Genomic DNA, 25,625 nt, shown 5'->3' with positions numbered 1-25,625 from the left:
TTGCGTCTCCCTCGCTCCCACCCTCCCTATCCCACCCCTCTAGGTGGTCACAAAGCACCGAGCTGATCTCTCTGTGCTATGCGGCTGCTTCCCACTAGCTATCTATTTTACATTTGGTAGTGTATATATGTCCATGCCACTCTCTCACTTTCTCACAGCTTACCCTTCCCTCTCCCCATATCCTCAAGTCCATTCTCTAGTAGGTCTGTGTCTTTATTCCCATCTTGCCCCTAGGTTCTTCATGAACTTTTTTTTTTCTTAGATTCCATATGCATGTGTTAGCATACGGTATTTGTCTTTCTCTTTCTGACTTACTTCACTCTGTATGACAGACTCTAGGTCCATCCACCTCACTACAAATAACTCAATTTCGTTTCTTTTTATGGCTGAGTATGTACCACATCTCTATCCATTCACCTGTTGATGGACATTTAGGTTGTTGCCATGTTTTGGCTATTGTAAACAGTGCTGCTATGAACATAGGGATGCATGTATCTTTTTTTTTTTTTTAATTTTTAAAAATCTTTTTGGCCACTCCACGTGGCATGTGGGATCTTAGTCCTCGGACCAGGGATGGAACCTGCGCCACCTGCATTGGCAGCACGGAGTCTTAACCACTGAACCACCAGGGAAGTCCCTATCTTTTTGAATTATAGTTTTATCTGGGTATATTCCCAGGAGTGGGATTGCTGGATCATATGGTAATTTTATTTTTAGTTTTCTGAGGAGCCTCCATACTGTTTTCCATAGTGGCTGTACCAACTTACATTCCCACCATCATCTGTAAGAATTTAAAAAAAAAAAACTTTTAGGGCTTTACAGAAGCAAAAATTTATCATTTGCATTTAATTTTTGTGATGCAGTAATTTAATCCAATTTAATCTTAGTGTTAGATAACTGATGTAATTCCTTAATTGCTAATTTAAAGGGTAGTTCTTTTCTGGATTACTTCATTTTGGCTATTCCATTTCATTATATTGAGCTGTGGATTTCCTTCTTTTTCTTGTTCTGAGATTTCATTATTAAATACTGTCATAAGTAAGTGGCTCATCAGTTGTATTTTGAAAATGTTTTATTGCTATGTTTTATTTTATTATGTTTTATTTTATTTTATTTGTTTTATTTTGTTTTATTTTATTATGATTTGAAGAGTGTGTTGAAAGCCTGGTTAATTATCAGATTACATGTACTGGTTTATTAGGTTAGACTGCAGGCTGTTCTTGAAACTGAAAGTGCTATCATAACTCAGAAAATGCATTCACTGTGGCCCATTTCAAGTTACATGAAGGATAGGAGCCTTTGCTAGTAGTCCATTTGCCCTGTGCAACTCCGATACATGCTTTGTTTCCAAGCAAAGATGCATTGTTACTATTTTCTCATGGTATGTTGAATATTTCATTATGTTAAATATTTCAGTATTAATCTAGACTCAATCATGGTTTGTGAAAAATGATAGTGCACTGAATAAGGCAGAGCTGAAAGGGTAGGTTATTATTACTGACGAGTCAGTGTTCTTGGGGGTTTTCTGTTCCTGGGGATCTCTAAATTGGCAAAGGTTTCTTATAATCATCTGTTATCATTTTCTTGCTTCCTTGGACCTGGGGTCATCATGTTCTCAGAAAAGCTCTGGACTGACTTTGAAGTGTATCTTTAGAAACCTGTCATTTTGCACAGAAGTGGATAAGTGAAATGTGAGCTTGATCCCTTGGGAGGAGGGGAAAAAACTCAAGGAAATGGAAGATGGCAACCCTTGAGAGGAATTTAAGCTTCTTTGATGTCATTAAGACCTGTGAAAGAGGTAATGTTTTCTAGGTATCTTTATTGAGTTCGGGTCTAAGGTCGTGTTTAGTTTGCTGTATCTCAATTGCAGGGGGAAGGGTTTAGTTAAATACAATGCATTTATTAAGCCTGCCTGCCTTTTTTTTTTTTTTTTTTTTTGCTAATCTATAACGGGAGAGAGATTTCTTGGTCCTTTGCACACACATCGGTGTTGCTAGATGAAATCTAAAAACAGTGGAGCCAGTTCAGTTAATCATTTATAGAATGTTGTTAGATGAAAGTTATCATGCTCAAAAAAAGCATGATCTCTGTACTCAAAGGAGCTCTCAGCTTTATGGGAGATGGAAACACTGATATCGTGCTATGTGGCAAGTGCTGAAATAGAGATGCTTGTAAAGTGATGGGGGAACCCAGAAAAGAGGGAACAGCTCTTTCTATGAAAGCAGAGGATATTTGTGTGAGCCTTGAAGGAAGATGGAAGAGTCTGGAGGGGTGCTCTGGGGCAGAGGATAGGGGTTATATAAAGGTTGGAGACATATACTATCTGGAGAAGAGTTTGGAGTAGAGGCAGGTGATGAGGTTGGCAGGCCATTGTGAGTAAGGTTTGTAGGAGTTTCTGCTTCATCCTGCCTGTGGTGGGGAAGCAATGCCAAGTTCTTTTCAGAGGAGAGATTCCATGACAATGATAACTGGGGCTGTCTGGAGGGTGATTGGAAATGAGAAGACTCCTGAGAATGGGAAGGGTTAGAGTGAGATATTTACTAAGATGCAGAGGAGGGGAGAGAGGAGGAGGAAAAGGGCCTAGAGGCTCCTTCTAGGGGACCTGGTTTGGTGGAGCTTTGGTAGGTGGAGATGAGGAAGGCCAAGGGGGAATAGATGGGGAGGAAAATGCTTGGCTCGGGCCTTGTGGGGTTTAAGGAACTGAGCTCTGCGGTCATGTGCGTGAAGTCCTTTAGATTGGGAAAGTGCTGCTCTGGCCAGGAAGGCACTTGCTTTTGACTTTTGGTCTTTACTATGGTTACTGTAAGAGGTGGGGTTTTCTCTTTTGTCTTTGAGGGTTTTTTCTGGGGCGGGGTGTGTATTTCAGGATTTCTCAAGTATTATAGAATGGTATTTTCAAGTTAAGAAAACCTCCAGTGCCTTCTTAATTTCTTTGCTTGTCTTTTAGCCTTATCTTCTGCCATTTCACTATCTGTCTTATATTTTTCATTCACACTTGTGGTTCTTGGAAGGTGCCAAACTTCTCTGGTCCCTTTGCAAAAACTGAAACAACTGCCCTCCCTCCCTCCCAGTACATCAGATCCTCAGTGAGGACTCTCTGGCCATTGGGGGTTCCCTCCTGGGTGCTCCTCTTTGTACTGGTGGTTCACTGTACAACTCTATACTTTCTGTTTTACTGTAACTATTTTCCGTTCTAGATTGTGAGCATTTCCCCCAACTGTTTTTGAAATGCTTCAAACGTACAGTAAAGTTGTAAAAGCGTAATACAATGAGCACTTGATTCTTCAGTTTACCTAGTTTCATCAATTGTTAACACTTTTCAAATTTGCTCCATTACTCTATATAAACTTTTTTTCTGAGGAATTTGAAAGTAGACTGCAGACACCAAGTATTTCACCCTTAGGTTTTTTGGCATGTAACTTCTAAGAGTAAGGACATTGCCTTACTTAACTACACTATATTAGAAATTTTATATTGATATAGTAACATGATTTAAAGAGTGGTCCAAGAACCAGTGTCTGCTCTCCCTAGGAACTTGTGAGAAATTCAGACTCTTACGTACTACCCTAGACCTACTGATTCAGAATTTGCCTTTTAACAAGATTCCCAGAAGTACTGATCTCATATACAGTCCATATTCATATTAAATTCCACCAGTTGTCCCGGTGATGTCCTTCATAGTTTTTTTTTTTTTTTAATCCAGGAATCAGTAAAAGATCCCATACCTCATTTAGTTGTTGCATTTCTTTAGTTTTTTTTTCCAAATTATATTCTTTTTAAAAATATATTTATTTATTTGGCTGCGCAAGGTCTTAGTTGCGGCACGTGGGATCTTTGTTGCAGCACACAGGGTCTTTTTAGTTGTGGCATGCAGGGTCTTTTTAGTTATGGCATATGGGATCTAGTTCCCTGATCAGGGATCGAACCCAGGCCCCCTGCATTGGGAGCATGAAGTCTTAACCATTGGGCCACCAGGGAAGCCCCCTGTATCTCTTTAGTTTTGATTTTCAGTCTTTTTTTCCCCCATGACATTGACACTTTTGAAGAGTTTAAGCCAGTTTTATAGAATGTCCACAGTTTGGATTTGTCTTATTGTTGCCACTTTTGGCAGGAACAGTACATGTGTGATGATGTACCTTTCTCAGGGCATTGAAATAATTGTCAGGTTGTTCTATTGGTGGTGATGCTAAGTTTAAACACTTGTGATTAAGTGACATCTGCCAGATTGTTCCATTTAAAGGCAACTTTTTCCTTTTGTACTTAATAATTAATTGCTGTGATGATCTGGTAGGGATTTCTAATTAGACTTTGTGTCCCTGGCACCTAGCAGGATCCCCAGGATGCGGTAATTGGTCAGTCATTGACAAGTGAATGACAAACTAGGTCATCAAAGGTTTACATTACAAGTTTTAGAGATAGTTCTTTCTTGCTTTCTCACTCAGTCTGGGTAACTTCCTATACTCTAGTTAAGTTCGGGCATCTTTTCTCCTGGCTCTCCAAGAAAAGTCCAGTCCTCTTCTTCCTGCGCAATTCTCAGCTGTGTGAGAAGTTTCTCTGCCTTTTAGTCCCATTGTTGTAAAACAAAACCCTCTTTTTCCCTTTGTCTCTTTTCTCTTGTGCTTCCAGCCCACATGCTGGTTTCATCTTTGTTTTTCAGACCAGAGTCATCCAGTTTCTTATGGAAACAGGGACTTCCTGTGTATCCATAATCAGTTGCCTGTTAGAGGGCTTAGTGCAATTTTCTCTTAAACACTTCCTTTGTTGATGGTCTCAACCATGTTGAGTGGAAGCTAAGTAAACGAACACAGATATCCAGACCACACTGCAGTTACTTCAGCAGCTCTGGAGCTTGTTTTTGTTTTTTCCTTCACTTGATCTCTCTCACCTCTTCTTGCTCTATGCTCCAGCCACATTGGCCACCTCTTTCTCTAAGCCCTGGGAGATGCTGCCTTGTCTCTGTTACCTCTGCCTGCAGCACTCTTCCCCCAAATAATTCAGTTGATTGGCTCTTCCTTGACTTTCAGATTTCAGCTCAAGTGGTACCCAGACAGAAGGCCCTGGAAGGACCCCACCTAATTTCATTACCATTACCCTGCTTAATTTTCTTTCTAGCACAGATATTGTCTTATTTGTTTATTTATTTATACTGTTACTACAGCGTAGTTTCATGAAGGCAGAGTTTTTGGTCTCAAATAGTGTCTATACAGAGAAGGCACTAAAATATTTGCTGATTGAGTGGCTAAATGGTGGACTGAACATTGTTTTTTTAGGTTTACCTTTTGTCCTTTGCTTAGTGCTCTTGGTAATCATTGTGTCTCCTAATGCTTGTGGCATGGAAATTATTTCATTCAGTTGTTCCCTGTGTTTCCCCATTGCCTGTTTTTTTTTTTTTTTTTTAATACTTATTTATTTGGCTGTGTCGGGTCTTAGTTGCGGCTTGTGGGATCTTTTGTTGGGGCGCGCGGGCTTCTCTCTAGTTTGGCACACGGGCTCTGGAGCTTGCGGGCTTAGTTGCCCCGAGGCATGTGGGATCTTAATTCCCCGACCAGGGATGGAACCCGAGTCCCCTGAATTGGAAGGCAGATTCTTAACCACTGTGCCACCAGGGAAGTCCCTGGAGTGAGTCTTAATTATAAAGGTTACCTTTTTTTTTTTTGACAGTAACCAGGAGATTTGAGAGTTGAGATTCCAACGTGTTAACTCTGTTTAATGCAAATGCAACCTGGCATCCCTACGACTGCCCTGAGTAATCCACAGTCCTATATCTTGTGCACTGTGACAGTTAACGTTACTGTGGGTACTTTAATTTCTAAATTTCCTGATTTGCATTTAAATGACCCATTCTAACACTGCATTAACTTAACCTTGCTGTTTAAAAAAAAAATTGGCATTTAGTAGCTAGGTGCGGATATTCTAAAGCTTTGGAGCAGACACATTTTAAGAATAATGTGGTCATTCTGTTGTAAATGAACCTTTAATATTTTTGGAGAAGGTATATAGCTCTTTGCACAAATGAGACAGATTGCCAACAATCAGCCTCCTTCGTTCTGATGGAACTGTGCTTTTATTTTCTGCTTGTTGCTTCTCCATTTCTCTTTCTGTCATGAAGATTGCTAGTCACATGCCTACCGTCTCTGCCCCTGTCTGAATTTATAGTGAACTTTTGCTTTATAGCCAGGATTGCTATTTATAAGGTAATGAAGACTGAGTAACTACAGTTTAACTTTTTATTTCATTCTGCTAAGCGTGATCCCTCCTGGAAAAACCTAAGGTTGCTGTAATTCATTAAGGTTGGCTGGCTCTAGTAGGTTTTGTAATAGATCTTGTGAAGGAATGCTCTGTAAGTTAATTGGAAAACTAGAAATTGCCAAGAGTTTAAAAGTTACTTGTTTAGTTACTTTAAACAATGCCATTAATTGTAGAGAAGCAGAAGCTATGACTAAGATTGAGGCAGGAGCTTTGTCTTGGTAGGCTTGTAAATATTTTAAAATCAGATTGCATAAATTTAGTTCAACTAATACTGTGTCTGCTTTGCATAAAGCATCTTTGCATAAAGTACCTTGCCAGCAACTTAAGGCATATAAAGAGACATAAGCATAGTTATCACATTAAAACTTAAAATACAGGTAGGAATACCACAGAGTAAACCTGGGAAAAATCAATTACGTTTAATGAAACAGTTCAGAGGCTACTGAGAGACCATTTAAATGAAGGGAATACTAGAATTTCAGAGCTGGAAGGATATGGAGCTTAGAATTCAACCCCTTTCATTTTATAGATGAGAAAACTGAGGATCCAGAAAGGTGAGGTCAGTTGTCCAAGGTCAGAGAATAAATAAATGACGAAGCTGGTTCCAGGAGCCATGTTCTTTCCAGAGAACGTATTTTCATTAGGTTTTATTTTTTATTATTTTTTTAAACTTTGAAGAGGTCAGTATTCTTTTTTTAAAAAATTAATTTATTTAATTTATTTTTGGCTACGTTGGGTCTTTGTTGCTGCACGTGGGCTTTCTCTAGTTGTGGTGAGTGGGGGCTACTCTTCGTTGCGGTGCACGGGCTTCTCATTGCGGTGGCTTCTACTGTTGTGGAGCACAGGCTCAGGCACGTGGGCTTCAGCAGCTGTGGCTCATGGGCTCTGGAGTGCAGGCTCAGTAGTTGAGGTGCACGGGCTTAGTTGCTCCGCGGCATGTGGGATCTTCCCGGACTAGGGCTGGAACCCGTGTACCCTGAATTGGCAGGCGGATTCTTAATTACTGCGCCACGAGGGAAGCCCTTCATTAGATTTTTAAATGTTCTACCTCCGCTTTTTGAAATCCTTTTAGGGTTGGGGTCACCAAAAGCATAACTTGATTCTGTAGTATAGTTTAATAACATTTGGTGTCACTCTTGGAGGGGCCTTTGATTAAAGATGCCTCACAAGGCAGTCTGCTTCCATCATGGTATTGAAAGACTTGAAAACACACTGAATGGGTTCTCAGTTTTCAAGTGTCAGTATATTTCAAGTTTCTCAATGGAAGTGAGTGATTGAGTCCTTTGCCTTAACACCTCCCTCCTCAGAGACAGTACTTAAGAGGATGTGGAGTTCTGGGATGTGGAATCAGAAAGGACTTCAGGGGAGAATCTTGTTTAGTGATTGCAAAGTGGTGACCAACAGGGCAAACATAGTACTCAGATATGAGTGTTTGTCCCATACAGTGGTAAAATCTTTTGGAACAAGTTTCTAACATTAAAGTTGGGAGATTTAATGTAAAAATCTGCAAGTTTGGATTTCTTAAAAAATCGAATGATCTGCTAACCAGAGGTGTGCATGATAAAGATTGCCTGGAGCTCATGGGAAGCTGGGCACATGCTTTTCCCATTTACCAGTCCCTAGTGGGTCTCCCCAGACCCAGAGAGGTCAGGGTCGTTTGCAGTTCATTATTGTGCTTACGCTGTGCCTTTTTTTCCAGTTAATAAGAAAGTGAAATTATTTTGTAATTGGGAAAACAAAAGACCAAAAAGACTGTTTTCTTTAGAATTAAAAAATTTTTATTATCAATCAACATGTGTACAGATCATCAGGGGACTCTTGTTCTTTCTCTAAGGCAGCCCTAATTTTTCTCCAAGTGTCTGAAGCCTTTTTCCCCGTTACTGGACTGGTCCAGTCTTCCCAGGCTCACCTTGGGCAGCTTGCTCCCCCTCTTTGAGTTATCTCCAAACAGCTTTTCTTCTTCTTGGCAGCTTCCCTGTGGCTTGAGACCTTGTCTCTCTCTCAGCTCAGGACTCTCATCCTCTCCAGTTTTGCTTATTGGGCGTGAGCAGTGGATTCTAAAACCGTAAGAGAATGCATGTGTATGGTGTTTGGACCTTGTTTGCTGGTTTTCAAAAGTAATCAAGTCCTCAGGACAGATGCCTTTCTTCAGGCAGGGGTTGGGCTAAGTGCTTTTCCCTGGGCTCCTTTCAAGAAGTCTTTATATTTCAAGAAAAAAATGAAAGGGTGTATTTCTTTGGGAAAGTGAATTGTTGTATGTTGTACTTGTTTAATAATTAAAATCCAAATGTGACCACATGTCTTCTTGCAGCTAACTTCACTTAAGTTGTCTTTTGACTCCTTCCCTCTGCAACCTTTGAAAGATTTTCTGTTCTGTGTTGATACAGTGGCTGGAATGCTAGGATACAGAAATGTGGGATCCATGGGGAAAAATCATTCCTTCTGAAATGTCTTATCTTTGACATTTGATGACATTTGCTTGAGCTGTTGTCAGTCCTGTAGCAATCTAAAGGACTCCCATCTCCTAGGGTTTACTGACTTGGGCTGATGTTTAGTGGGCAAATAACCTTTAAAAACCAAAGTATAGGCTTGACATAATATGAGTGTAGAGAGCAAATTTGTCCACTTGAAATGAAACAAATTCCCTGGAAATGGGCATTTTGTGTTACCAGATTAAGCAAATCCACATTCCTTTTGGCATTCCATCTTCAGCGATTCTAGAATTTGTAGATGATGCCTCCAGTAATATTTTCAGCTATATCTAAAGGAGTCTAACTATTTGTGCCTCAAGCATGCATTTATGGGAGAGGGTACAAACAGATATTTTTTATACTAAAGTTGTTAGGAGTGTACTGGTCACAGACATGCGTAGTTCTCCCTTGTCCTGGTCATTATTCAAATACAGGATTTAGATGTCTGATGTTGCTTTCTGTAGAGGGTTTAGAACTGTGCTGTCCGATAAGGTAGTCATTGGTGGCTATTTAACATTAATTAAAATGAAATAAAATACAGATAATCAATTCTCAGCTACACTAGCCACATTTCAAGACGTCTCTCTCCCTTTCCTCTCCTCTCCCCTCCCTGCCTTGTTCTCTCCCGGTCCTCTCCCTCTCCTCCTACCTTCTTCCCCTCTGTTCCTTCTCCCTTCTCTTCTCTCCTACCCCTCCCTCTCTCCATCCTGTCTCTCATTTTTCACTTCAATTTCCCTCTGTTCCTTGCCTTTCTCCTCTCTCCCTTCTTCTCCTTCCCACTCTTCCTCCCACTTTCCATTCTTCTCTGTATGTATGCATATATTTAATACATTAGTTTTTTCTAAACCATATGAGAGAGTAAGTTGCAGACATCATTCCCCTTACATGTCACAAGGACATAGCTACAATATAATGATGGGAATTTGAAAAGTTAACATTGATACATTACTATTTATTATCTATTTCAGCGTCCCTGATAAAAATTTTATCAGTTGTCTCAATTTTTTTTCCCTCCTAATAACAATTTTCAGTCCAGAATGACTGCATTTAGTTTTCATGTCTTTTTTAGCCTCTTTTAATTTGGAAGAATTTCTCAGCCTATTTGTTTTTCCTACCTTGACATTTTTGAAGACTGTAGCTAGTTATTCTGTAGAGTATCCATCACTTTGAGTTTGTCTGATGTTTCCTCATGACAAGATTGAGGTTATGTAATATTGGTAGGAAATACCACAGAAGGTGATGCTGTATCCTTCTCAGTGCATTGTACCAGGGGATACGTGATGTCCATTTGTCCCATTATTAGGGATGTTAATTTTTGTTACTTGGCTAAGGTGTTTGCCGGGTTTCTGCATTGCAGAGTTATATTTCCCCTCTTGGTAATCAGTAATCTGTTGGGAGTTACTATGAGACTATGTAAGTACTCAGTTTCTTAGTAAACTTTTCATCTGTTTGCTTTAGCGTTCTTTGATAAGTCTTGCCTGAATATTATTATGATGCTTCCTAAATGGTGATTTTTCTAAATATGTTATTCCTTCCCTATTCGTTGGTTCAGAGGAAACTTTTCTTTTGTTCATGTTAGCGTGGACTCATTCAGTGGATCAGTCTGTTTAATTTAATGTTTACAAAAGCCTTCTAAAGATAATGATAGTCTTTTTTATTATTATTTTAATAAATGTATTTATTTATTTGTTTATGGCTGCGTTGGGCCTTCATTGCTGCACGCGGGCTTTCTCTAGTTGCAGCGAGCGGGGCTACTCTTTGTTGTGATGCGCGGGCTTCTCATTGCAATGGCTTCTCTTGTTGCAGAGCACAGGCTCTAGGCGCACAGGCTTCAGTAGCTGTGGCACGCAGGCTCAGTAGCTGTGGCGCATGGGCTTAGTTGCTCCGCGGCATGTGGGGTCTTCCTGGACCAGGGCTCAAACCCGTGTCCCCTGCATTGGCAGGAGGATTCTTAGCCCCTGCGCCACCAGGGAAGACCCCTATTATTATTATTTTTTTCTTTTCTTTATTTTTTTTGGCTGCATCAGGTCTTAGTTGCAGGACACTGGATCTTTGTTGAGGCACGCGGGATCTTTCGTTGCGGCTCACAGGCTTCTCTCTAGCTTTGGTGCATGGGCTCCAGAGCATGTGGGCTCTGTAGTTTGTGGCACTCAGGCTCTCTAGTTGAGACATGAGAGCTCAGTAGTTGTGGCACACAGGCTTAGTTGCCCCGTGGCATGTGGGATCTTAGTTCCCCGACCAGGGGTCGAACCTGTGCCCCCTGCATTGGAAGGTGGATTCTTTACCACTGGACCACCAGGGAAGTCCCTCATAGTCTTTTTCTAAAAAGTAAATGATAGTTTTATTTTATAAATGAGGAAACAAGTTCAAAGTGATTAAGTGATGATCAAGCCTGCCTTTTGATTATATTGTCCTCCTTACAATTTGTAAAATAAAGATTGTACTTTTTTTTCATTACAAAAATAACTTTCTGGGCTTCCCTGGTGGCGCAGTGGTTGAGAGTCCGCCTGCCGATGCAGGGGACACGGGTTCGTGCCCCAGTCCGGGAGGATCCCACATGCCGCGGAGCGGCTGGGCCCGTGAGCCATGGCCGCTGAGCCTGCGCATCCGGAGCCTGTGCTCCGCAACGGGAGAGGCCCCAACAGTGAGAGGCCCGCGTACCGCAAAAAAAAAAAAAAAAAAAAAAACAAAACCTTTCTAAATACCTGTCATTTTATAAAATCAGAAAATACAATTATAAAAAAGAATGTTAAAACCACTCATAATCTCCAAATCTTAGAGGTAACATCATTGTTAATATTTTGGTTTATATATCCCCCTGCAGTTATACTTCATATTGTTTTCAAAATCCCCTTTCCATCTTCAGTAGTATGTATTTTGAACATTTTCTCATAAACCTCTACATTTTCCCCATTTTTAAAATGAGAAATTTCAGATATACACACTCAGCCACACACTACATGTCTTCCATCTAATTTAACATTTATGAATATTTTTTCATAATTCCTTGGTCTCTCTGTGTATGTGTTTTTACTTTTGCTGAATTTGAAAGTTGCAATCATCTTGACATTTCACCCCTAGATATTTCAACATGCATCTCCTAAAAATAGTCCTTTTTCTATATAGCCACAATTCATTATCACACCTATGAAATTGAGCGGTAATTCCATAATATAAATATTAAAAATTTACCAATTTTCCTGCAAATGTCTTCTTAATAGCTTTTTGTTTCAAACTGGGATCCAAACAAAATACATGTATTGCATTAGATTCTTATGTCTCCTGAGCCTTTTAGTCTAAAATATTCCCCACCCCTCCATATTGACTTTCTGATGAGTTAATGTTCTGTTGTCTTGTATGCTGGTTTTGTCTGTTACCTCATGGTGTTGTTTAACATGCATGTGTATCCCCTATAAACTTCTATACTTCATATAAACTTGCAATACAGTCTAGGTTAGGGTTTCTTAACCTGCACTGAATTTGAATTGGAAAAATTTTGTCTTTGTTGTTATTATTAATAGGAATTTAGCGTTTCCTTCTATTATTAACAATAGAAAACCAACTCCAGTTTTCAGTTGAACCTCTAACTTTGTCCCACTAGTAGGAATCTCAGTGCTTTTCATATATGCAGCAATTGTAATGTATCTTGAAAAAGTGCGTGTTCATTATTACTTTGAAGTAGTTATCAGACTTATTGACTTTTTTTAAAAAATTTATTTTTGGCTGTGTTGGGTCTTCGTTTTTGTGCGAGGGCTTTCTCTAGTTGTGGCGAATGGGGGCCACTCTTCATCGCGGTGCGAGGGCCTCTCACTGTCGCGGCCTCTCTTGTTGGAGCACAGGCTCCAGATGCGCAGGCTCAGTAGTTGTGGCTCACGGGCCTAGTTGCTCCGCGGCATGTGGGATCTTCCCAGACCAGGGCTCGAACCTGTATCCCCTGCATTGGCAGGCAGATTCTCAACCACTGCGCCACCAGGGAAGCCCAAGCATTATGTTTTAATACAGTAAGACAAGATATTCTCTAAGAATCCATCAAACTAGGTTTAGTTATTTAAGGGGATGATTATTAGATCCCAACATTGTAAAGGTGTATCCTCCCCCCTTTGTAATTAGTAAGTAGCCTGTTCAGGTGATACTTTGGCACCTTACAAATACCCTATTCCCCAATAGCCTATCACCTAATGGTGTTAACATTCATTGATAATCCGTGTTTGAATGTTATCACACTGGGGTTTACAAAATGGTCATTTTCTAATTCTATTCTATATTTATGGTACAGAAATTCTCTTCCCACCCCCTTTCTTTTGAGGATCCCTGTGGTCATAGGATAGCTATCTAATAGGCAGTTACAGTCATCAGTTATTCTTCTTGATACTCAACTTGTGAATTTAGCCAATGGAGCCCTTGGTTCTAGTATCTTTTTGATATGATCTTGTTAGTCTTGTGTCTTTCCTTGCTTTCTGCACAATAGGATATATCAGACCTGTAATAAGCCTTTTTTTTTTTTTTTTTAAGGAAATAGTATTTAATAGAAATAAAGACCTGGGCAGTGAGAACACTAATTTTTGTTTTTTCTAAATTTTGTCAGTATAGTTTTTTAAGAGTAGCACAGTATCCCCTTGTGTGGTTGGTTGTGTGATTTATTCAGTGATCTGTTTGAAATTTAGGTAGTTTCCAGTTTTTAATGATTGTATACAGTGCTGATGTGAACATCATTGTATCCAAGTTTTTACATGTACCTTAATTTTTCCTTTAGAATAAAAATTGAGAAGTAGAATTTCTTGTTCACAAAAATGCACCCTTTTAAGGTTTTATATTTCTGTGAACAGTTTGTTGTCTGGAAAGTTTTAGTGTTTACTTCAACTACATGTCTCACCTGGTTTTCTGGTTTTTCTTTAATCTTTGAGGCACTACTTTTAGAAGCAAACACCAACTGCTTGGTATTTTGGCTGAAGTCTTTTCCCTTAGTCTTAAAGCCTCTTTCTAATGGAGGTTTACTTTGACACTGATACAGTGATATTTGACTAAGTGTGACTTGAAATTTTTTCTGGCTACAAGTGATAATAGCTGTAGGTGCAGAGGGCAGTAGGCTTAAGCATTATGGGTTTTTTTTTTTTGCGGTATGCGGGCCTCTCATTGTTGTGGCCTCTTCCGTTGCGGAGCACAGGCTCCGGACGTGCAGACTCAGCGGCCATGGCTTACGGGCCCAGCCGCTCCGCGGCATGTGGGATCCTTCTGGACCGGGGCAGGAACCCGTGTCCCCTGCATCAGCAGGTGGACTCTCAACCACTGCGCCACCAGGGAAGCCCAAGCATTATGTTTTAATACAGTTAGACAAGATATTCTCTAAGACTCCATCAAACAATGAAGTGAGGTTTACCTTTTAGGTAATAGTGTAGTATAAATATTTTGGAATAAGAAAAACCAGAATCTTTTGTATGTCTTCCTCCACTTTAGCTTTTCATCCTAATTCTAAGTCAGTGTGGAAAAACTCGAGGTAGAAGTGTCTTGGTGCCAGAGAAGCCGAAAGGGAAAAAAGTTCTGTGTGTTTGGGAATGCCCTCTTACAGTAGCCCTAATGTTTGTAAACTCGAAATCTTAAGTGTAAGAGGTTGTAAGAATTATGGGCCCTCACGTGCAGGCTGGTAAGAATTATTTTCATCTTGTGGTGATTGTAGCTTTCCTGGTATAAAAGTCCTTAAGTAGGAGAAGATTTGTTATATGTTTCATGTTTGTGTTTGATACTTGCCTGACTTTGTCTCTTTCTCTTTCAGAAATGACTGCTGTCCACGCAGGCAACATAAACTTCAAATGGGACCCCAAAAGTCTAGAGATCAGGACTCTGGCAGTTGAAAGACTGTTGGAGCCTCTTGTTACCCAGGTAAGAATCTGCAAACAAATACATAGTTGTTGTAACATGATTCCATAGCAATAGGCCCCGGTAATAAACACAGGGCAAGGTTATTTAGTTTAAAGCCTTAATTTGAGTGGTTGAGTTTAGGCTGATAGTAATGAGACAATTTGGCTCCGCTAATAGTTAAATATTGATGTGTGAATTCATTTAGCCCTTTAGAAACACACTTGCTGCCATTTTTTCAGTCTTATTGGCAGTAATAGGGGCTAGTGGTATGTAGTGCAACTAATACTTAAAAGTATTTCCAAAAAAGATAGGATGTGGAGCCTTGACTGTTAAGCTTCTTCACCCTGCTTAACACACCTTTTGTTGTCTAGGATTGATTAACAGGTCATTTAACTTGAGGGTGTAGGTTTGGTATGTCTTGTTACAAGTACAGATATCACAGTGTGATGACATTTCATTAACTGTTAGCAACTAGCTATGCACTTTTAGTGTTTTGGCACATTTTACTTGTGTGTGTGTGTATGTGAGAGAGACAGACAGACAGACAGATACTGTGTGAGCACGAAAATGAGATGTAATGGCATGTGCTAGCTTTTTAAAAAACTCCATTCTAGCTCATAAATATAAACTAGTATTATAAATAAGTAAGTAAGTAAGTAGGAGTGTGTGGTAATACTCGAGAATATTTACTTTCTTGGAGCCCATCTACTGCAGCTCTCAGGTCTGTGGACCGCATTACACTAATAAATGTTTAGTCATCTTCAACCTATACAGATCATCATTATTATATGTGTTAATGATGGTTAATGTCTGGAACTTAAAACATCATCACAGTAGGCTGCTTTGGGCAATTGTTCCTTTCTTTATTAAGGACCTTTCCTAATTAATTGCGATTTGTGTGAATACACTGAAAAGATTTCAGAAGCAAGTTATCTTAAAACATTTTGCACAGGTTGAAAACATGGAAAAATGTGACCTCCAGGTAGATCTAATAAATTCATTGTTAACCTCTTTCTAACCTTCTTGATGACATGCAGTAGAGACATGTAACTTGTTTGTTACCAGTTTTTAATTTGTAAAATGAAGCTTAAAAACCTAATGATCATGTTTGAGGAATTAAAATATTCATTATATTTCTTAGCTTACATATTGAGATAGCTAAATTATTTTGGAAACTAAATAGAGTATCATTCCTGAATATCTTAAATATGGAGAGAGTTGTATGTTATTTGTTAATGCTTAGTGGAATCTCATAAGTGTCATGTTTCATTTTATTATGAATAATTTATTCTTGCTACCTTTAAAGATGTTAGTCTTTCTGTTTTTTTAAAAATTTTAATTGACTACAATTTAATTTTCAAAAATGAAACTTTTAGGTTACAACCCTGGTAAACACCAATAGCAAGGGGCCCTCTAATAAGAAGAGAGGTCGTTCTAAGAAGGCCCATGTTTTGGCTGCATCTGTTGAACAGGCAACTGAGAATTTCTTGGAGAAGGGGGATAAAATTGCAAAGGAGAGTCAGTTTCTCAAGGAGGAGCTTGTGGCTGCTGTAGAAGATGTTCGAAAACAAGGTAGGTCAATATCACTTTTTATATATAGAGAGGCAGGCCTTTCTAGAAAAATAATCCTTAAAGGTGACTTTTTGTGGTCAGTATTTTCATTTTTATATTCTTGCCAGTTGCTCAAGTAACTATGAATATTCACTTAGTGGAGATGTATTAAGTTGTACTGGCTTAAGCTTAAATCAGGAGAGATTAACAAAGGAACGTCTTTTTTGGAGACTCTGAATCCAGTTCCCTTGGGTGTTCCAAATAATAGTTGAGTCTTAGAAATGTTATAACACAATTTGATAGGAAATAAATGGGGCAGAAGTTTATATTTTATCCTATGTAATATCTCTTAGTTTGTGCTGAAGATGTAAGGGTGATAAAATGGAAAAATGTCCAGCCATTCTGAAAATACACTAGAAACTGCTTCATTCTGTCAGACTGGTATGTTAAATCAGCCATGCATATTTGCACTGGCTTGAGTTTAAAATAATTTAAATGTGAGCTTAAGGGAAACATTTTTTTTGGAAACTCAGAAGTAGTAAAAAGTGAAATTGTAACCCACAGCTTATCAGTAGTTACTATTAGAAAAACTGTCATCACTATGATGTAATAAGCACAATATAAGAGGACTTTATTTTATTTAAAAATTTATTTTATTTTATATTGGAATATAGTTGATTGACAATGTTGTATTAGTTTCAGGTGTACAGCAAAGTGATTCAGTTATACATATACATGTATCTATTCTTCTTTCAAATTCTTTTCCCATTTAGGTTATTACAGAATATTGAACAGAGTTCCCTGTGCTATACAGTAGGTCCTTGTTGGTTATCTAGATAAGAGGACTTTAAATCTGGACGATTAACTTCTTGAAACCTGCAGTTTTGTGTTAAACTTCTGGTCCAGCAGGAGGACTTCAACAAAGACATAGGTTTTTTTTACAGCTGTTGGATATCATCTAAGGTGAACTGACCTCCTGCTCTGTGCATGTGCTTTACTGGCTTTTGGGAGAACCCCAGTGGCTCTCTGATGGCTGACAGCAATGTACATAGTCCATTGGAATCTTAAGTCAAATTCATCCCTGTGACAGTACCCAAAAAGAGCGGTGCATTAAATGGAGATGCTATCTCCCATTGTTCTGAGTTTGTGAATAAATATTTTAATACTGCAAATGATGAGATTACTTAAGTTCCATAATACTAGCTAGGTGGATGTGTTAGTTTTCTCTGGCTGCCATAAATAAATTACAACAAACTTGGTAGCTTAGAACAACAGAAATTTTATTTTTAAAGTTCTGGAGGCCCGATATCTGAAATCAAGGCGTCAGCAGGGTTGATTCTTTCTTGGGGCCTCAGATGAAGAATCTGTTCCATGTTCTTTCCTGGCTTCTGGTTGTTGCTGGCAATCCTTGGCATTCCTTGGCTTATAGACACATCACTCCAATATCTGGCTCTTTTTGTCACATGGTATTTATTCTCAATGTATCTCTGTGTTGCAAAGTTACCTCTTATAAGGACATTAGTCACTGATTTAAGGTCCACCCAGTATGACCTCATCTTAATTTGGTTATATCTGCAAAGACCCTATATCTAAATAAGGCCACATTCACAGGTTCTGGGTGGACTTGAATTTTGGCAGGACACTATCAACTTGGTAGAGTGGGTTTTTAATGAGTTTATTTTAAAGTGGTTTAATTTTCCAATTCAGGACAATTTTTGAGCTTCCTGTTGAGGAAATCAGGACAGCTGTTACTTCACTGACCTCAGAAAGTTTTGTTTCCTAGGCCTTCTTGCCTCCTCTAATGAAACAATCTTAACAGGTGAATTTGGTCAAGTGTTCATTGTCTAGTGACTAAGACATTTATTTTCAAAATAAAGCTTAATTATTGCAAGTAACTTTTTTTCCCACTGTATATGTTCCTTGTTTCAGAAGTTACTCTGATACAAATCTGTAGCAATCATGGTATAATACACTCTCCCCAAGCACCCCCCCATTATGAATGCATATCTAAATTTCTGTTTCTTTGTTTTTCTTGTTTATATCTGAGAAAATCTTTTATGTGGCTCTGAATCATAAATACTTGTTCGTCCCAGTCCAGCTTTGCAATTATTTTTGATCTGTTCATGATTTAGTCACCATAATTTTCCTTCTCCTTGCAGGAAGACAAAACAAAACAAAAGTAAAACTAAAGCAAATATACAACTGCCTGTCATCATCGTTACTGTATCAGACGTGAAAAGCTGAAGTGCCTTGCCTTTTTTCTGTTGGCTTACTTTTTTCTTTGGTGATTGTTAACAAATGGTGATGCAGCCTTTCTCCTATCATAAGTAGAAAATACGTGGTATGAAAATGGTTAAGCACAGATTCTTTAGTCAACCAAACCTTGTTGGTTATGTTGTTGAAGCTGTTTACTCATCGTTTGAAACCCTGAAGTGATGTTAATATATCTGCAGGTTCTTTGACACCTCTCCGTTTAAAAAGTGGCCTCTACCTTTGATTCTCTTGAATGTGTGTTGTACTTAGAGACTCTTGGTTCTATAAAGAATAGAATGGGATGTGGAAGTTATACTATTTACTTTCGAAGCAAAGTCATAAAAAGAGTGTTGTATCCTCTTATCTCCTTCTCATGGGTTATTCACTCTGGGGAAGCTGGCTGCTATGTTAAAAGGATACTCAGGAGGTTTTGTGGAGAGGAACTGATGTCTCTTGTACCAATTTGCCAAGCATGTAAGTAAGCTGCCTTGGAAGCACATCCCCCAGCTACAGTCAAGTTTCAGGTGATGGCAGCCCCAAACAACCCTGAATTCCTGACCCACAGAAAACTTGGGGAGATAATAAATATTTTTTTTAAGCAACCAAATTTTGGGGTAATTTATTGGGTAGGGAAAGATAATTAATGCAAAAACCTTTCCCAGGCCCGCTTTCAGTGGTCCTGAGCACTTACGCAAAACTCTGACCTAACTGCTCTGAATTTTACTGGTATATAAAACGTAGAGTAATTATGATTTATCTAGCGCTCCATAGCAGATTGACTAATGAAGTAGAGTTAGAATCCTTTGCATTTCAAGTCTGTTGCTTATCCACTGGAACACTTAATTGCTAAAGGATGTGTATTTATTTATTTATTTATTTATTTATTTATTTTTGGCTGCGTTGGGTCTTTGTTGCTGGGCATGGGCTTTCTCTAGTTGCGGTGAGCAGGGCTACTCTTCATTGTGGCGTGCGGGCTTCTCATTGAAGTGGCTTCTCTTGTTGCAGAGCGTGGGCTCTAGGTGCGTGCACTTCATTAGTTGTGGCACGCGGGCTCAGTAGTTGTGGCTCACGGGCTCTAGAGCGCAGACTCAGTAGTTGTGGCGCACAGGCTTAGATGATAGGCACTTAAATGTTTGAGGAAGGTAATTGACTATGTTCTCCAAGAATTTTGTGAGAAAAGGCTCTTTCCAAAAATTAAGGTGAGTTTCCTCCCCACTGCCAAATGTAAATGCAGGGATACTAGTGGAGAATCTTACCTTAAAAAAAAAGAAATTGAGATGTAATTCACTTAACATAAAATTCACCCTTTTAAAACGTATATGATTCAGTGGTTTTTAGTATATTCACAGAATTGTGCAGCTGTCACCATTATTTAATTCCAGAACATTTTCATCACCCCCAAAAGAAATCTCATACCCATTAGCATCCATTCCTTATACATATATTGATTTTTTTTTTTTTTTTTGCGGTACGCGGGCCTCTCACTGTTGTGGCCTCTCCCGTTACGGAGCATAGGCTCCAGACGCGCAGGCTCAGCGGCCATGGCTCAAGGACCTAGCCGCTCCGCGGCATGCGGGATCTTCCTGGACCAGGGCACGAACCCGTGTCCCCTGCATCGGCAGGCAGACTCTCAACCACTGTGCCACCAGGGAAGCCCATATATATTGATTAAAAAAAAAATTTATTTATTTATTTTTGGTCACGTTGGGTCTTCGTTGCTGTGTGCGGCTTTCTCTAGTTGTGGTGAGTGGGGGCTACTCTTCGTTGCGGTGCGTGTGCTTCTCATTGCAGTGACTTCTGTTGTTGCAGAGCACGGGCTCTAGACGCATGGGCTTCAGTAGTTGTGGCACGTGGGCTCAGTAGTTGTGGCTCGCGGGCTTAGTTGCTCCGCAGCACGTGGGATCTTCCCGGACCAGGGCTCGAACCCACGTCCCCTGCATTGGTTGGCGGATTCTTAACCACTGCGCCACCAGGGAAGCCCACATATTGATGTATTTTAACGATACCTGGAAAAGAGTATTCGTGAATCCTTGAATAGGGCTCTGATGAGAAAAAGAGGGCCCTTAACTGATTAGGGGACATCCAAGGGACAGAGATGGGAAAGCCTAAATGAAACTTGTTTGAAAAGGGGAGACATTAATAAAGGAGGACCAGTGATGGTAAATCGGAAGTTGACTGATGAGGAATAGTTTCTACTAGAACAGGGTTTTTAATCCATTAGTTACAATTCACAGTTAGATCTCAAAGGCCAAGAACAGAGACTTGCTGCTGCATCAGTGACTTCTTCCCTACAGCTCTTGGGCATTTCTGGGTGGAGGAGGGAGGAGAAGGCCCCAAGAATCTGAGGTGCACCTTTTTTTTTTTTTTTTTTTTTTTGCGGTAGGCGGGCCTCTCACTGTTGTGGCCTCTCCCGCTGCGGAGCACAGGCTCTGGACGCACAGGCTCAGCGGCCATGGCTCACGGGCCCAGCCGCTCCACGGCATGTGGGATCTTCCCGGACCGGGGCACGAACCTGTGTCCCCTGCATCGGAAGGCGGACTCTCAACCACTGCGCCACCAGGGAAGCCCTGAGGTGCACCTTTATGTATTCCCGCACGGCTTCTAATGATACTCTGTTCGGTAAAGGGACCAATGATTGGTGTACTGCACAACAGTGGGTTTCCTGGGAAGAAGCTTGTGTTTAGAGACACCAGAGTGGGGAAGGGGTTGGGTGACCATGTGTGGTCTCTGATGCAGAGAGACTGTCTTCAGGAATTCCCTGGCAGTCCAGTGGTTAGGACTCAGTGCCACTGCAGTGGTCCCCAACCTTTTTGGCACCAGGGACCCATTTTGTGGAGGACAGTTTTTCCACGGATGGGGGTGGGGATGGTTCAGGTGGTGATGCGAGCAATGGGGAGCAGGCAGATGAAGCTTCGCTCCCTTGCCCGCACCTCCTTTGTACCTCCTGCTGTGCAGCCCGGTTCCTAACAGTCCGCCGCACCTGTCCGTGGCCTGGGGGTTAGGGACCCCTGCTGTAGGGGGCTTAGTTTCAGTCCCTGGTCAGGGAACTAAGATTCTGCATGCAGAGCGGTGCGGCCAAAAAGAAAAAAGGCAGGCAGACAGACAGGAGGCTGTTTTTCCTGTTTCATCTTGGAGCTTATAATCAGGACATATGGAAATGTAAATTAATAATAGCATGAGTGTCATGCAAAGAATGGAGTGGACTAGGAGGTTAAGCATGGGATTAGAAAAGCTTCCTGAAGGTGCAGTAGTGGATCTTGAAAGGTGAAAGAAGGGAGGGGAAAAAGTCATTCAGGTAAGAAAACCAGCAGACAGAGCAAGATGTGGGTGAGGAACAGTGAGGGTTGTGACTGGAGAGGAGTGCTGGGAGGAGAGGTTGGATAAGAAAGAGCTTGGAAGCTAGATTTTAGAGGGTGGCTTGGAATGCCAGGTGAAGAAGGGAGCACTGTCCGGGAAATGACACAGGACTAGAGGGTTCTGTGGCTGGAACAGGTCTCCCAGGTTCAGTTTCCCATATATTTAAATATATGTAGTGACTCAGGACTTGCTACCTCTGGAAGCAGCTTTTTCCAGCCTTGTGTTTATTTTTAAAGCTTTTTTCTTCTTAAATTAAACTGAAACATGTCTCCTTAACTTTGTTCCTGTTTTTAAGAATTTCTGCCATCTGGGCAACACAGAATATGAAAAAAAGTGGTGTTTGGGAGAGATTAGTTTCTCAGGTGTGTGCAGGAAGCTTTAAAGTGGTTGGGGGCGGGCCTGGAGGCCAGACCTACAGTCAGGAAACCATCAAGGTGGTGGGCGGTGAGATGGTGCTATTAAGGACAGGACTGCTGCAACAGACCGTGGAAAGGGAGAGTTGGCCCGTTGTCAAGCTGGTTTACTGCCAGTTTGGCCTGTGGTAAATGGCTAATTTTCTTTATAGATAAAACTAAGGGACCTGGTATGTGAAAAATTACAATATGTTCCTCAGACTTGAATCACTTAGGGTATATATTGAGGCAGTGTGTGCTACTAAAAACTCCAGGTGAATTACCTAAAATTAGCATACTCTCCTCAGTTTAGAGCCATTCTAAGGTTCTGGTACGCAGTTTTCCATCAAGCTGAAAAAAATTCCATTACATTATTTGCTTCAGTGTTTATTTACACTAATAAAAAGTCAACTAACATTATTATTTTTCTTAACTTTTTATTTTGATTCACAGGGATTTGCAAAGATAGTACAGAGCAGTCTAGTATACCTTTACCCAGTTTCCCCTAATGGCTACATTTTATGGAACTATAGTGCAGTATCAACACCAGGAAACTGACATTGGCACAGTAATTCTCTGGTTTTATCACCTGTGAAGATTTGTGTAACCATTTCTGCAATCAAGATACAGAACTATTCCATCACCACAAAGCTCTCCCTCATGCTACCCGTTATAGTCATACCCATGTTGCTTATATTCCCCACCATCCCTAACCCTTGGCAACTAATCTGTCTCCATCTCTAATTCTGTCATTCCCAGAATATTGTGTAAGTGGAATCATACAGTATAATATACTGTGTATAAGTATATGACCTTTCAAAATTGGCTTTTTTTTTTTTTTCCACTTAACATGTTGCCCTTGAGAGCCATCCAAGTTGGTGTGTCTATCAGTAGTTTGTCTGTGAGTACTCCATAGTGTGGATGTAGCTTGACTTTTCATCCTCTTAACAGGTCTTTTGCATAGTAAGTTTTTAATTTTGATGAAGTCCAATTTATTGATATTCCCCCCCATTTATGGATCGTGCTTTTTTTTAAAAAAAATTATTTTTGGCTGCATTGGGTCTTTGTTGCTGCGTGCGGGCTTTCTCTAGTTGTGGCGAGTGGGGCTACTCTTCGTTGCAGTGCTCGGGCTTCACGTTGTGGTGGCTTCTCTTGTGGTGGAGCACAGGCTCTAGGCGCGTGGGCTTCAGTAGTTGTGGCACGTGGGCTCAGTAGTTGTGGCACGTGGGCTCAGTAGTTGTGGCACACAGGCTTAGTTGCTCCATGGCATATGGGATCTTCCTGGGCCAGGGCTCGAACCCGTGTCCCCTGCATTGGTAGGTGGATTCTTAACCACTGCGCCACCAGGGAAGCCCATGGATCGTGCTTTTGGTGTCACGTCTAAGAATTCTTTAACAAGCTTTATGTTAGCTCATGAAGTTTTATGTTTTACGTTTAACTCTCAGACTCATTTTGGGTTAGTTTTTGTATAAAATGTGAGGTTTAGGTTGAGTTCTTTTTTCCCTTGCAGACATCCAACTGTTCCAGTATCGTTTGTTGAAAAGACTGTCTTTCCTTCATTGAATTGCTTTTGCACCCTGTTAAAAATCAGTCACCTGTACTTGTGTGAGATTATTTCTGGGTTCTCCGTTTTGTTGTATTATCTATGTGTCTGTTCCTCTGCCAGTGCTCACACAGTCTTTATTACTGTAGCTATGAGTCTTAGAAGTGGGTAGAGTGATTCCTCCCCCTTTATTCTTTTTCTAAATTGTTTTAGCTATTCTAGTTTTTATTGCTTTTCCATATAAATTTTAGATAATCTTGTCTATGTCTACAAAAAAGCTGCAATTTTGGTAGGAATTACATTAATCAATTTGGGGAGAATTGATATTTTTACTATATTGAGTCTTCTATGAACAAAATATGTTTCCATCAATTTAGATCTTTTTTATTTCTTTCATTAGTGCTTAGCACCATGTATATATATATAATATATATATCCTCTATATGTTTTATTAGTTTACATTATTTTATTTTTTGAATTATTATAAATAGTATTTTATATTTATTTAGTTTTGTGTTTCTTTTCAAGTCCTTGGCTACACGCATATGCATTTTACCCTAGTTTTATTTCTAGCTTTGATATCATTTTACTATTTCCTTTAAAAAAATTTAACACTAACTATAGGCATTTTTTTATGATTTAGTATAACCTTGGAATTTATTATCTTTAAAACTATGTACTTTCTGGGACTTCCTGGTGGCGCAGTCGTTAAGAATCTGCCTGCCAATGAAGGGGACATGGGTTTGATCCCTGGCCCGGGAAGATCCCCCATGCTGTGGAGCAGCTGAGCCCGCGAGCCACTACTACTGAGCCCGTGTGCCATAACTACTGAAGCCCGCGTGCTTAGAGCCCATGCTCCGCAACAAGAGAAGCCACCGCAAATGAGAAGCCTGCGCGCTGCAACAAAGAGTAGCCCCTGCTCACCACAACTAGAGAAAGCCCGGGCGCAGCAACAAAGAGCCAATGCAGCCAAAAATAAATAAATTTATTAAAAAAAACCAAACTATGTACTTTCTATTACATCATTTCCCTGTTATTAGACTTAGAGGTTATTTTTATGTTTTTGATATAAATAATGCTGTAGTGAGTGAATACCATGTATATATAATGTTTTCCCTTTTTCAAAAAATTATATCTTTAAGATGTATTTTCTGGAGTAGGAATATAGGGGCACAGATCTTTTTAAAAAAAATTAGAGTATAATTTATATTATATACAGCAAAGTACACAAATTGGTGTACAGATTGAAGAAGTTTTACATATGTGTATACTCATGTAACTACCATTCAGAAAGTTTCCTCAGGGACATAGATTTTAGGACTTTAAAAATGTAATCCTGGGCTTCCCTGGTGGCGCAGTGGTTGAGAGTCCGCCTGCCGATGCAGGGGACACGGGTTCGTGCCCCGGTCCGGGAAGACCCCACATGCCGCAGAGCGGCTGGGCCCGTGAGCCATGGCCGCCGAGCCTGCGCTTCCGGAGCCTGTGCTCCGCAACGGGAGAGGCCACAACGGTGAGAGGCCCGCGTACCGCAAAAAAAAAAAAAATGTAGTCCTAAATAGTTCTCCAGGAGGGTTATATCTATCTCTCTATCTGTCTGTCTATCTAGTTTGCTTAGTGTTCATATAACCTCACCTATTACAGGTTACAGAAATTCAACTCAAACTTGTTTAAGCAAAAAGGGAGTTAATGGGTCTTAGTAACGGGGAATTCCAGGAGTAGATCCTGAGTTCAGGCATGGCCAGTGTGACTTGACTGAAAGGATGTGAAGCTTCCTTCATCACTTGCCTCCATGTATTTGTTTACCTCTGTTTTCATATATACATATTGGACAAGATGTCCACCTCTAGTTTGAGGTGATCATCCTAGTTTTGTCATCCCAGCAGATAAAACTTTTCTTTCTTAGTGTTTATATCTTAGTCATGGAGGGGACTGATTAGCTTTGCTTTGGTCACG

The 25,625-nt window shown here is 40.2% G+C and overlaps 1 protein-coding gene across 1 annotated transcript in view; it reads left to right on the top strand.

Moving 5' to 3' along the window:
• The window catches only part of CTNNA1 (catenin alpha 1), a 347,088-nt gene that overhangs the window by 176,363 nt on the left and 145,100 nt on the right, over window positions 1–25,625 (top strand). Inside the window, exons 3-4 of the mRNA XM_079701645.1 lie at window positions 14,491–14,597; window positions 15,953–16,148. Of these exons, the coding sequence (XP_079557771.1) occupies window positions 14,491–14,597; window positions 15,953–16,148 (303 nt within the window). The remainder of the gene's footprint in view (window positions 1–14,490; window positions 14,598–15,952; window positions 16,149–25,625) is intronic.

The sequence above is a fragment of the Hyperoodon ampullatus genome, assembly GCF_949752795.1.
Source record: "Hyperoodon ampullatus genome assembly, chromosome: 4".
In the NCBI taxonomy this organism is placed as follows: Eukaryota; Metazoa; Chordata; class Mammalia; order Artiodactyla; family Ziphiidae; genus Hyperoodon; species Hyperoodon ampullatus.
This window is presented reverse-complemented; position numbering and strand designations above follow the sequence as displayed.